This window comes from Oncorhynchus keta, chromosome 11 (assembly GCF_023373465.1).
Source record: "Oncorhynchus keta strain PuntledgeMale-10-30-2019 chromosome 11, Oket_V2, whole genome shotgun sequence".
Lineage (NCBI taxonomy): Eukaryota > Metazoa > Chordata > Actinopteri > Salmoniformes > Salmonidae > Oncorhynchus > Oncorhynchus keta.
Genome location: NC_068431.1, coordinates 13,751,070 through 13,764,743, shown reverse-complemented (window position 1 = coordinate 13,764,743; position 13,674 = coordinate 13,751,070). Strand labels below are relative to the sequence as shown.

The 13,674-nt window shown below is 42.6% G+C and overlaps 2 protein-coding genes across 3 annotated transcripts in view; one reads left to right on the top strand and one right to left on the bottom strand.

Moving 5' to 3' along the window:
* Positions 1-7,266, bottom strand: part of LOC118373493 (septin-8-A-like) — a 49,084-nt gene extending 41,818 nt beyond the window's left edge. Inside the window, exon 1 of one of the 2 annotated variants that reach the window (XM_035759628.2) lies at positions 6,824-7,266. In XM_035759628.2, the coding sequence (XP_035615521.1) occupies positions 6,824-6,853 (30 nt within the window). In that variant the 5' untranslated portion in view covers positions 6,854-7,266. The remainder of the gene's footprint in view (positions 1-6,823) is intronic. The other variant, XM_035759629.2, reaches the window with a different exon arrangement.
* Positions 7,267-7,607: 341 nt separating this feature from the next.
* Positions 7,608-10,453, top strand: sowahab (sosondowah ankyrin repeat domain family member Ab). The gene has a single exon (XM_035759632.2). It carries the CDS (start codon positions 7,724-7,726, stop codon positions 9,164-9,166), a length of 1,443 nt encoding a protein of 480 aa, XP_035615525.1. The 5' UTR covers positions 7,608-7,723; the 3' UTR covers positions 9,167-10,453.
* Positions 10,454-13,674: the final 3,221 nt, after the last annotated feature.

Genomic DNA, 13,674 nt, shown 5'->3' with positions numbered 1-13,674 from the left:
ATTGTCGCTACTACTGCTACTGCCACTACCATTACCTCTCCCACCATCACTACTATTATTGCCCCTACTACTACTGCCACCATCACTAATACTATTGCCGCTACTACTACTACTGCCACTACCATTACCTCTCCCACCATCACTACTATTATTGCCGCTACTACTACTGCCACCGTCACTAATACTATTGCCGCTACTACTGCTACTGCCACTACCTCTCCCACCATCACTACTATTATTATTGCCGCTACTAATACTACTGCCACTACCGCTGCTGTCAATACTACTACTACTGCCACCGTCACTAATACTATTGCCGCTACTAATACTACTGCCACTACCATTACCTCTCCCACCATCACTACTATTATTGCCGCTACTACTACTGCCACCGTCACTAATACTACTGCCACTACCTCTCCCACCATCACTACTATTATTGCCGCTACTACTACTGCCACCATCACTAATACTATTGCCGCTACTAATACTACTGCCACTACCATTACCTCTTCCACCATCACTACTATTATTGCCGCTACTACTACTGCCACCATCACTAATACTATTGCCGCTACTAATACTACTGCCACTACCTCTTCCACCATCACTACTATTATTGCCGCTACTACTGCTGCCACCATCACTAATACTATTGCCGCTACTAATACTACTGCCACTACCATTACCTCTTCCACCATCACTACTATTATTGCCGCTACTACTACTGCCACCATCACTAATACTATTGCCGCTACTAATACTACTGCCACTACCATTACCTGTTCCACCATCACTACTATTATTGCCGCTACTACTACTGCCACCATCACTAATACTATTGCCGATACTAATACTACTGCCACTACCATTACCTCTTCCACCATCACTACTATTATTGCCGCTACTAATACTACTGCCACTACCGCTGCTGTCAATACTACTACTACTGCCACTACCATTACCTCTTCCACCATCACTACTATTATTGCCGCTACTAATACTGCCACCGTCACTAATACTATTGCCGCTACTACTGCTACTACCATTACCTCTTCCACCATCACTACTATTATTGCCGCTACTAATACTACTGTCACTACCGCTGCTGTCAATACTACTACTACTGCCACCGTCACTAATACTATTGCCGCTACTACTGCTACTGCCACTACCATTACCTCTACCACCATCACTACTATTATTGCCGCTACTACTACTGCCACCGTCACTAATACTATTGCCGCTACTACTGCTACTACCATTACCTCTGCCATCATCACTACTATTATTGCCGCTACTACTACTACTGCCACTACCATTACCTCTACCACCATCACTACTATTATTGCCGCTACTACTACTGCCACCGTCACTAATACTATTGCCGCTACTACTGCTACTACCATTACCTCTGCCACCGTCACTAATACTATTGCCGCTACTACTGCTACTACCATTACCTCTACCACCATCACTACTATTATTGCCGCTACTACTACTGCCACCGTCACTAATACTATTGCCGCTACTACTACTACTGCCACTACCATTACCTCTACCACCATCACTACTATTATTGCCGCTACTACTACTGCCACCGTCACTAATACTATTGCCGCTACCATTACCTCTACCACCATCACTACTATTATTGCCGCTACTACTACTGCCACCGTCACTAATACTATTGCCGCTACTACTGCCACTACCATTACCTCTACCACCATCACTACTATTATTGCCGCTACTACTACTGCCACCATCACTAATACTATTGCCGCTACTACTGCTACTACCATTACCTCTGCCACCATCACTACTATTATTGCCGCTACTACTACTACTACTGCCACTACCATTACCTCTACCACCATCACTACTATTATTGCCGCTACTACTACTGCCACCGTCACTAATACTATTGCCGCTACTACTGCTACTGCCACTACCATTACCTCTACCACCATCACTACTATTATTGCCCCTACTACTACTGCCACCATCACTAATACTATTGCCGCTACTACTACTACTGCCACCATCACTAATACTATTGCCGCTATTACTACTACTGCTACTACCATTACCTCTACCACCATCACTACTATTATTGCCGCTACTACTACTGCCACCATCACTAATACTATTGCCGCTACTACTACTACTGCCACTACCATTACCTCTACCACCATCACTACTATTATTGCCGCTACTACTACTGCCACCGTCACTAATACTATTGCCGCTACTACTGCTACTGCCACTACCGCTGCTGTCAATACTACTACTACTACCGCTGTCACTACTAGTACTGTCACAACTACTAATACTACTGTCACTCCAGCTGCTGTCACTACTACTGCTACAACTACTACTACATCTACCAGTGCTGCTACTACTTCTAGTGTTGCTACCCTCACTACTACTAATTCTACTGCTGTCACCACTACTAATTCTACTGCTGTCACCACTACTAATTCTACTGCTGTCACTACTACTACCACCACTACTACTACTGCTGCCGTCCCTACTACTACTGCTGTGGTCCTTCTGTGGCTCAGTTGGTAGAGCATGGCGCTTGTAACGCCAGGGTAGTGGGTTCGATTCCCGGGACCACCCATACGTAGAATGTATGCACACATGACTGTAAGTCGCTTTGGATAAAAGCGTCAGCTAAATGGCATATATTATTATATTATATTATATTACTACTACTACTACTACTACGCTGGTGCTGCTGCTAGTGCTGCTGCTGCTAGTGCTGCTGCTACTACTGCTCATGCTGCATCTACCACTACTGCTACTAGTGCTGCTGCTACTACTACTGCTATGCTGCTGCTACTGCTGTTAATGCTATTGCTGCTACTGCTAGTGCTGACATTGCTACTGCTGCTCGTGCTGCTGCTACTACTAGTGCTGAAATTGCTGCTGCTAGTCCTGCTGCTACTAGTGCCGCTGCTGCTACTAGTGCCGCTAGTGCTGCTACTACTAGTGCTACTGCTAGTCCTAAAAGTGCTGCTGCTAGTGCTGGTGCTGCTACTACTGATAGTGCTGGTGCTGAAATTGCTGCTGCTAATAGTGCTGCTGTGCTGCTGCTAGTGCTGCTGCTGCTACTACTACTCGTGCTGCTGCTGCTACTAGTGCTACTAGTGCTGCTACTAGTGCTACTATTAGTGTTTCTGTTAATACTAGTGCTGCTGCTGCTCCTAGCGCTGCTGCTCCTAGCGCTGCTACTACTACTACTAGTGCTGCTGCTACTAGTGCTGCTGCTGCTACTAGTGCTGCTGCTGCTACTAGTGCTGCTGCTGCTACTAGTGCTGCTGCTCCTAGCGCTGCTGCTCCTAGCGCTGCTACTACTACTACTAGTGCTGCTACTACTAGTGCTGCTGCTGCTACTAGTGCTGCTGCTGCTACTAGTGCTGCTACTAGTGCTGCTACTAGTGCTGCTGTTACTACTAGTGCTGCTACTACTACTGCTACTAGTGCTGGTACTACTACTCCTAGTGCTGCTACTACTACTCCTAGTGCTGCTACTACTAGTGCTGCTGCTCCTAGCGCTGCTACTCCTAGCGCTGCTACTACTACTACTAGTGCTGCTGCTACTACTAGTGCTGCTACTAGTGCTGCTGCTACTACTAGTGCTGCTACTACTACTACTACTAGTGCTGCTGCTACTACTAGTGCTGCTACTACTACTACTACTAGTGCTGCTACTACTGCTACTAGTGCTGCTACTACTGCTACTAGTGCTGCTACTACTGCTACTAGTGCTGCTACTACTGCTACTAGTGCTGCTACTACTAGTGCTGCTGCTGCTACTAGTGCTGCTGCTGCTACTACTACTAGTGCTGCTGCTACTACTACTAGTGCTGCTACTACTACTACTAGTGCTGCTACTACTACTAGTGCTGATGCTGCTACTAGTGCTGCTGCTCCTAGCGCTGCTACTACTACTACTACTAGTGCTGCTACTACTACTAGTGCTGCTACTACTACTAGTGCTGATGCTGCTACTAGTGCTGCTGCTCCTAGCGCTGCTACTCCTAGCGCTGCTACTACTACTACTAGTGCTGCTGCTCCTAGCGCTGCTACTACTACTACTACTAGTGCTGCTACTACTACTGCTACTAGTGCTGCTGCTACTACTAGTGCTGCTACTACTACTAGTGCTGCTGCTACTACTAGTGCTGCTACTACTACTACTACTACTACTGCTGCTACTACTACTACTACTGCTACTACTACTACTACTAGTGCTACTGCTACTACTACTAGTGCTGCTACTACTACTACTACTGCTACTAGTGCTGCTGCTACTAGTGCTGGTACTACTACTACTACTAGTGCTGGTACTACTACTACTACTAGTGCTACTACTACTACTACTACTACTAGTGCTACTACTACTACTGCTGCTGCTCCTACTGCTCCATAGTCTAATGGAGAAATCTTAACACGTGTTTTATTTTTTGCCAGTACATATGTAGATGGTTAAGATTGTGGTCATCGCATGGCACCAGGCATCCAAGGAAAGAGAGGGAAGAGAAGTCCATCTTTTCATTTGATCAAACACACTCGTGCACAGAGCTGTCTGTCTGGCAGCAACTTCTCAGTCTGTCTCCCGTCACACGCCTCTGCCCAACAGGAAAAACAGAAACAAGACAGGAGCCAGCAGAGGCCATTTTATGAGACAGAAGCACACCAATCTGTAGGTGTCACAAAATACAAATAGAGAGAATTATAACGCAGGTCACAAAGCACATTTTCATTGGAGTACATGTGCAGCTATAACATCAGAGGGGGAGTGGTGGCCTCCACAGGACAACACAGATCACTGACTCCCAATACACACAGCCTGAAATAATCCATGTTTTCCGACAGTGGATGTGACAGCCCTGCCTCCAGACTGTCCTGTGGTAAATATAAGACTGATGACGCAACAACAAGAAGCTGTCCTCACAATCTTTATCCAGAGACTGTTTGAAACATCATGGGGATATACATACGAGTGTCAAAGAAATAGTACATTTCCAAGACAATAATGGTACCAGTTTTCTAAGCGGATGATTTTCTTTAGAGATTGTCTCATGTCAAAGATCTCACACTAACTTGTGGTACTTCACATATCTTTGAATCTAGTATCATATGCATCAATAAAGCCATAATTAGACAAATTTAAAGCAAAATGAAGTTAAGTTCCAAGGAATATTGTGGCAATAAAGCTCATAAGCAACAATCAATGTGGCTCTAATTGCAAGAATATCATGTAGGCCTCATGATACAGCTGATGTTATTAGGGGTCAGTAAGAATCAAACATGCTACAGCTGCTATGGGCAATTCATTACAGCATTCATTCATTCGTTCATTCATTCGTTAATTCATTCGTTAATTAATTCATTCATTCATTAATTCATTCATTAATTAGTTCGTTCGTTTGTTCATTTGTTACCAGCAGCATACCACCCTGCATACCACTGCTGGCTTGCTTCTTAAGCTAAGCAGGGTTGGTCCTGGTCCATCCCTGGATGGGAGACCAGATGCTGCTGGAAGTGGTGTTGGAGGGCCAGTAGAAGGCACTCTTTCCTCTGGTCTAAAAAAAATAATATCCCAATGCTCCAGGGCAGTGATTGGGGACATTGCCCTGTGTCGGGTGCCGTCTTTCGGATAGGACGTTAAACAGGTGTCCTGACTCCGAGGTCATTAAAGATCCCATGGCACTTATCCTAAGAGTAGAGATGTTTACCCCGGTATCCTGGCTAAATTCCCAATCTAACCATCACAGTCACCTAAAAATCTCCAGTTTACAATTGGCTCATTCTTCCCCCTCCTCTCCCCTGTAACTATTCCCCAGGTCGTTGCTGCAAATGAGAATGTGTTCTTAGTCAACTTACATGTAAAATAACAAATAAAAAAATGAAGGCCAAAATAGATCTCTATAGTAGAATACAATCGATGCACTCCTACTACTCCTTTTGTTTGGACACATTGATTGTTTCCCATAGCTATGTGCACCCTGCTGTGTTCAACCAGACATCCTCACTATCAAAAACCAGTCACAATGAACAGAGAGCCCCAGTTTGGCTGGGGTAGGCCGTAATTGTAAATAATAATTTGTTCTTAAACGACTTGCCTAGTTAAATAAGGTTAAATTAAACGATGAACAAAAATAAAGTGGAGAAAAAAAATCATCAAAATGGCTATGTTCTGAGTATTTTGAATTACTGAACAGAAAGATGCCAACCTTGTTTTCTACTTCAAATTATTAGACTGGCTTGCTGTAAATAGCAGTTAAATCTCCATCACAACGTTGACATAGTTAAGTACGTTGGTTAGCCTATAAGCATCATTTTAGACTGCTTAAACAGGAAGTTACAATGTAACCACAAGTCAACACCTTTGTTTTTCAAAAGGAACCATGTAAAACATAAAACCAACTAATGGTTAGTAAAACAATGTTGCTATATTGTAGCCGGTGTGGGGTAGGCTAAATGCTTGACATAGGAGACTTTGGGAAAACTACAATTGTCTCTGCCATACGGTGGTAGAATATGTGAGCACCAATAAACAGTTTATGCAACTCAATGAGGAATGATACTAATGCACATTTATACTGCCGGTAATAACTATCGACGGCCTATATGTAGGCCTATTCATTCAGAAACTCGCAAATAATTAATAATCCATGTCCTGAGCAGAACCCCATCAGGACCAACCAACGTGAATCCCTATTGATAGTCCACACTTCCAGGAATAATTAGAATGTACTTTATAATTCTGTGTATTACTAATAGTCGGAACATTATATCAGTGTGTACTTACAGAAAATATGTCTACGTCCGTAGCAGCCATGGTGCGAAATGTATGCGTTTTAATGCCGATCTGGGCGAAAGGAAACTGCCCTCGTCTCACTCTCTCTGTAAACTAGCTGACACAGTGGAACAAGCTTGATTGCGCTTCCAATATGGCTACTTCCTGGAAACTCCCATTTGCCTTCGGAGCTACACAATCCAGAAGGACAGGACTGCGCTCTGAAAATATCGAACGTTCTTACGGTTGTAATTAAATCATATTTGACAATTTGCAATACTGTACCATTGACGTTTACGCGCTGATGATATGAAAAGCCATCGATGAACTATATTGCCTCGCAGGTCGCTCATGGGATTTGTAGTTTGCAGAGCCTTAGCTGCCTTTTTAAAGTCAACGTTTTGTTTTGGCTACTTTAAAAACGATTAAACTATATTGAGTTACAAAATGTTACTTTTAGTGAATATCGAGACATGAACCCTAAAATATATTGCCTAAAAACGATAACTCGCATTCTACACCACTTCAGAAAAAGTAATGTGAGCCAGGTCTGAGGTCTTGAAACAGTGTAACCTGGCATTTCTACTGTTTTTGAAACATTGTATCACCTTTTCCTAAAATATTGTAACGCATAATTGTATCAATGTTTATCATTCTATGCATATGATATGTGAAATAAATATGAGAATGGTCACTTTTTGTTAGCTACAGTAACAGTTAATGTTAGACGATTACAGGCTACTGCCCCAGACACCTCTGAGCACCGCCCGAAGACAGAAGTCTGCACACATTATTCAAATTAATTCCACGTTTCACCGGAAACTGCAGGTAGGGCGAAGGTATAGTTTCTGACAGGTATCGCGGATTATATGTACGATAAGACTTTTCACTTTTGGTTGTAGGGTGCTCAAAATGGATTTCACTCAAGAAGCTATTATCTCGCTGTTGATAGAAGAAGGGGGGAAGTTGAAGAATTCCGAGTTGCTGACTAAATTCAAAGATTCCTTGAACTGCACTGATCCCGCAGAGAAGAAACAGAACAGGGATCTATTCAAAAGGTTTGTGAACACTGTTGCTGTCGTGAAAGAAATTGAAAATGTCAGGTATATTGTACTAAAGAAAAAATATCAGCATTTGATACAAGAAACAGAGGATGTTCAAAAGTCTGAAAGTGAAGAGGTCCCCGAGCCAGGTGAACCCTCACCTGTATGGAACAGCGAGAACAATGCACATTCTCAAAATGGAGGAAGTGAGATAAGTTCTGAGAATGTCCAAGAACCTGTTATTACAAGTGTCGGTGAATGTGTCTCAAATGACAGTGACATGCATTCAATTATAGAGCTGGCATTTAAAGAAAAAGTTGATTTCAAACCAAAAAGGTCACTGAATTTCAACATAGACCATACTTCTGATGCGCAGAGAGAATATATCTCCTCTGGGGGGGCTGTGTATCCTGGGAAGACAAAGAACCCTAGTGTGCAGAAGCCATTTGCACTGCCTTTACGAATGCCTCCAAACTTGGCCAGAGTAGAGATCCATAAACTCAAATCTGAGGATGACGATGGCCCTCCAAGGAGAGCTGGATCCACTGACCAGGATGCACACAGCTCCTCTAGAACCAAGAGAAGACCATCCACTATGAGTGTGGGTTTAAGCTCTCCGCTACCAAGGAGGGCTGTCAAGATCACCAATCCTTCTGAGGAGCCCAAGTACACATCCACAGTCCCCCTGGAAGAGGCAGAGCATGAGTGGCTGGTGAGGTCTGCTGCTGGACACTGGAGACGAGTGTACGGCCTGCTCCTCAGAGACACACAGCTGGCAGAGAAGAAGGACTTCATGTCCGGCTTCACAGCCCTTCACTGGGCAGCCAAGTGTGGTAACAGTGAGATGGTGGGTAGTATCATCAACATATCCAGGCAAGGTGGAATGGACCTCGACGTCAATGCCAGAACATATGGAGGGTACACGCCACTGCACATTGCTGCTTTACATGACCAGGAGTTTGTGTTGGCCATGCTGGTGCATGAATACGGAGCGGATGTGAATATAAGGGACAATTGTGGAAAGAAGCCATATCACTACCTGCGCAAAGGGATTTCTTCTGAGGTGAGGGAGCTGCTTGGTGAAACTAAGGTCCAGCCCCAGGAAGTTCTCCAAGCGGAAAGGGAGGAGCTAGATATCTTCCCAGACCTCTCCAAAGGCTTGCATACGATAAGTCGCCTCTTCAATCCCCATGTGGAAAAAAAGAAAAAGCACAAGCAAAGACCCTCTGTCTATTTGCTGGGTGTCAACCCGAGGGATGAGAGAGATGAGAGTTCATCCAATCACAGAGAGACCTCAGATGCATTTAAGTAACATGAGTCTGATGTGAAATACAATAATACAGTTTGATATTTTGCACAAAATCTATTTAGCTTTTCATGGTTTTTACTCTGATATAAATACAAACATATGGGGTTATGAGAGGAACATTCAGTTGTGTTGAACTTAGTTTTTTTCTAAATTAACAAGTGCAACCATTATAATTTCATTACTCCCTTTTTAATCAAACAACCACTTATTACTAGTATGGAAGGTATAGTATGAAATGTGCTACTCTCTCTGTGTCGTGTAATCAATATCATTTATAATGTATCTAATCGTGTTAATATTGAATAAGTAATGCATGACTTCATATACGAGGTAATGCATTTTTTGCTCGATGGGATTTAACATCAATTTCAGCAGATCAAAAAAAAACATCCATGGACACATTATTGTATGTGTCCCTGTACTAAACCTGTACATGAGAGATGAATATGTAGTATGAATGTGTTATGATGAGTGAATATTGATACATCGATTCCTGTAGTATGAATGTGTTATGATGAGTGAATATTGATACATTGATTCCTGTAGTATGAATGTGTTATGATGAGTGAATATTGATACATTGATTCCTGTAGTATGAATGTGTTATGATGAGTGAATATTGATACATTGATTCCTGTAGTATGAATGTGTTATGATGAGTGAATATTGATACATTGATTCCTGTAGTATGAATGTGTTATGGTGAGTGAATATTGATACATTGATTCCTGTAGTATGAATGTGTTATGATGAGTGAATATTGATACATTGATTCCTGTAGTATGAATGTGTTATGATGAGTGAATATTGATACATTGATTAAAGGATTGATTTTGTGAAATGCAAAGATATACTCTGAAATATTTATCTGTGATTTTCAAGTCACATGCATCTTGTCTTTCTTCCATGTCGTATACAATACTTACTTTAGTAATAATCTAAGTTGTTAGTTTTAGTAAAGAAAACATTGTTTGATGTACAGTGCCTTCAGAAAGTATTCACACCCCTTGACTTTTTCCACATTTAGTTATTTTACAGCCTGAATTTAAAATGTATTAAATTGAGAAGTTGTGCCACTGGCCGACACACAATACCCCATGTGGAACTATGTTTTCAGAAATGTTGACAAATTAATACAAATGAAAAGCTGAAATGTCTTGAGTCTATAAGTAAGTATTCAACTCTTTTGATTATGATAAGCCTAAAATAAATTCAGTAGTAAAAATGTGCTTAACAAGTCACTTAAGTTGCACAAACTCACTCTGTGTGCAATAAAAGTGTATAACATGATTTTTGAATGACTACCTCATCTCTGTTCCCCACACATACAGCTATCTGTAAGGTCCCTCAGTCGAGCAGTGAATTTCAAACACAGATTCAACCAAAAACACCAGGGAAGTTATCCAATTCCTGGCAAAGGGCACCTATTGGTATAGATAAAAAGCAGACATTGAATATATTTTATTTTTGAATTAACCTTTACTTAACAAGGAAAGTCAGTTAAGAACAAATTCTTATTTACAATGACAGCCTACCCCAGCCAAACCCTAACCCCGACAACACTGGGCCAATTGTGCGACACCCTATGGGACTCCAAATCACGGCAAGTTGTGATACAGCCTGGAAGCAAACCAGGGTCTGTAGTGACAGCTCGAGCACTGAGATGCAGTGCCTTAGACCACTGCATCCCTCGGGAGCCTCTTGAGCATGGTGAAGTTATTCATTACTCCTTGGCTGGTGGTTCAATAGACCCAGTCACTACAAAGATTCCTAACTCAGTTGCCAGAAAAGAAGGAAACCGCTCAGGGATTTGACCATGAGGTAACTGGTGCCTTAAAAATAGTTACAGAGTTTAATGGCTGTGATAGGAGAAAACTGAGGTCGGATCAACAACATTGTAGTTATTCCTGGGGCGGCAGATAGCCAAGTGTTTAGACCATGGGGGCCAGTAACCGAAAGTGGATCAAATCCCTGAGCTGACAATGTAGAAATCTGTCATTGTGTCCCTGAGCAAGGCAGTGAACCCACTGTTCCCCGGGCGCCATGGATGTCGATTATGGCAACCCCCGCACTTCTCTGATTCAGAGGGGTTAAATGCGTAAAGCATTCAGTTGTACAACTGACTTGGTATCCCCTGAACAATACTTACCTAAATGGCAGAGTGAATAAAGGAAGGCTGTACAGAATACAATGTGTTGTGTGGGGCAAATCACTGAGCACCACAGTGAGGAGAAAAAAGCATTTGATCCTCTGCTGATTTTGTACGTTTGCCCACTGACAAAGAAATGATCAGTCTATTATTTTAATGGTAGGTTTAAAAAATGTTATAAATTGATTTGCATTTTAATGAGGGAAATAAGTATTTGACCCCCTCTCAATCAGAAAGATTTCTGGCTCCCAGGTGTCTTTTATACAGGTAACAAGCTGAGATTTTGAGCACACTGTCTTTTATACAGGTAACAAGCTGAGATTAGGAGCACACTCTTAAAGGGAGTGCTCCTAACCTCAGTTTGTTACCTGTATAAAAGACACCTGTCCACAGAAGCAATCAATCAATCAGATTCCAAACTCTCCACCATGGCCAAGACCAAAGAGCTCTCCAAGGATGTCAGGGAAAAGATTGTAGACCTACACGAGGCTGGAATGGGCTACAAGACCATCGCCAAGCAGCTTGGTGAGAAGGTGACAACAGTTGGTGCGATTATTCGCAAATGGAAGAAACACAAAAGAACTGTCAATCTCCCTCGGCCTGGGGCTCCATGCAAGATCTCACCTCGTGGAGTTGCAATGATCATGAGAACGGTGAGGAATCAGCCCAGAACTACATGGGAGGATCTTGTCAATGATCTCAAAGCAGCTGGGACCATAGTCACCAAGAAAACAATTGGTAACACACTATGCCGTGAAGGACTGAAATCCTGTAGCGCCCGCAAGGTCCCCCTGCTCAAGAAAGCACATATACATGCCCATCTGAAGTTTGCCAATGAACATCTGAATGATTCAGAGGACAACTGGGTGAAAGTGTTGTGGTCAGATGAGACCAAAATGGAGCTCTTTGGCATCAACTCAACTCGCCGTGTTTGGAGGAGGAGGAATGCTGCCTATGACCCCAAGAACACCATCCCCACCATCCCAAACATGGAGGTGGAAACATTATACTTTGGGGGTGTTTTCCTGCTAAGGGGACAGGACAACTTCACCACATCAAAGGGACGATGGATGGGGCCATGTACCGTCATATCTTGGGTGAGAACCTCCTTCCATCAGCCAGGGCATTGAAAATGGGTCGTGGGTGGGAATTCCAGCATGACAATGACCCACAATACACAGCCAAGGCAACAAAGGAGTGGCTCAAGAAGAAGCACATTAAGGTCCTGGAGTGGCCTAGCCAGTCTCCAGACCGTAATCCCATAGAAAATCTGTGGAGGGAGCTGAAGGTTTGAGTTGCCAAACATCAGCCTCGAAACCTTAATGACTTGGAGAAGATCTGCTAAGAGGAGTGGGACAAAATCCCTCCTGAGATGTGTGCAAACCTGGTGGCCAACTACAAGAAACATCTGACTTCTGTGATTGCCAACAAGGGTTTTGCCACAAAGTACTAAGTCATGTTTTGCAGAGGGATAAAATACTTATTTCCCTCATTAAAATGCTAATCAATTTATAACATTTTTGACATGCGTTTTTCTGGATTTTTTTGTTTTTATTCTGTCTCTCACTGTTCAAATAAACCTACCATTAAAATTACAGACTGATCATTTATTTGTCTGTGGGCAAACATACAAAATCAGCAGGGGATCAAATACTTTTTTCCCTCACTGTATATTCAAGTATGGTGGTGGCTGAAAAGAAACAGAATAGAGCTAAGCACAGGTGAAAACCTGGTTCAGTCTGCTTTCCAACAGACACTGGGAGACAATTTTACCTTTCAGCAGGACAATAACCTAAAACACAAGGCCAAATATACACTGGAGTTGCTTACCAAGACGGCACTGAGTGGCCTAGTTATAATAAGGATTACATGGAGAAAACCGGACCTGTCTGAAATGAAAATGGATGGCCAGCAAAATATATTTTACCTAATCCCTTCCTGAACACTTGGAAAAAAAGTGCTGTTATAGATCACATTATATAATCGGATCCGTTTTATATTAATCAAAGTCTTCAGCTAACTAGGGGTAGGCCTGTGCTTTTTGCAATTTTCTTTAATAAAAAGTAAGCCTGTGGCATACCCTCTCATACCCCCTTAATTTGAGTCTTGGTTTTAACTTAACTGACCTTCACTGCTGTCTGTCGAACAGGTAACGTTAGGCCTAGCTCTTATTCCTTAAATAGGATTAAATAGACTCCAACACAAAGCCCTCTTGTTGTTAGTAAAGTCTAATTAAAATGAGATGGTTGAAATTAATTATGCCTACTCGAATTGTCCTACTTTCAGCACCATTAGCTGTCCATTTGTGATTGATGTGCTACGGCTGCTGCTTCACGTTTCAGCACCACAATGTAATTTAATC

Excerpts from the sequence above, each read along its gene's own strand:
- sowahab (XM_035759632.2), top strand. The coding sequence starts at position 7,724 with ATGGATTTCACTCAAGAAGCTATTATCTCGCTGTTGATAGAAGAAGGG.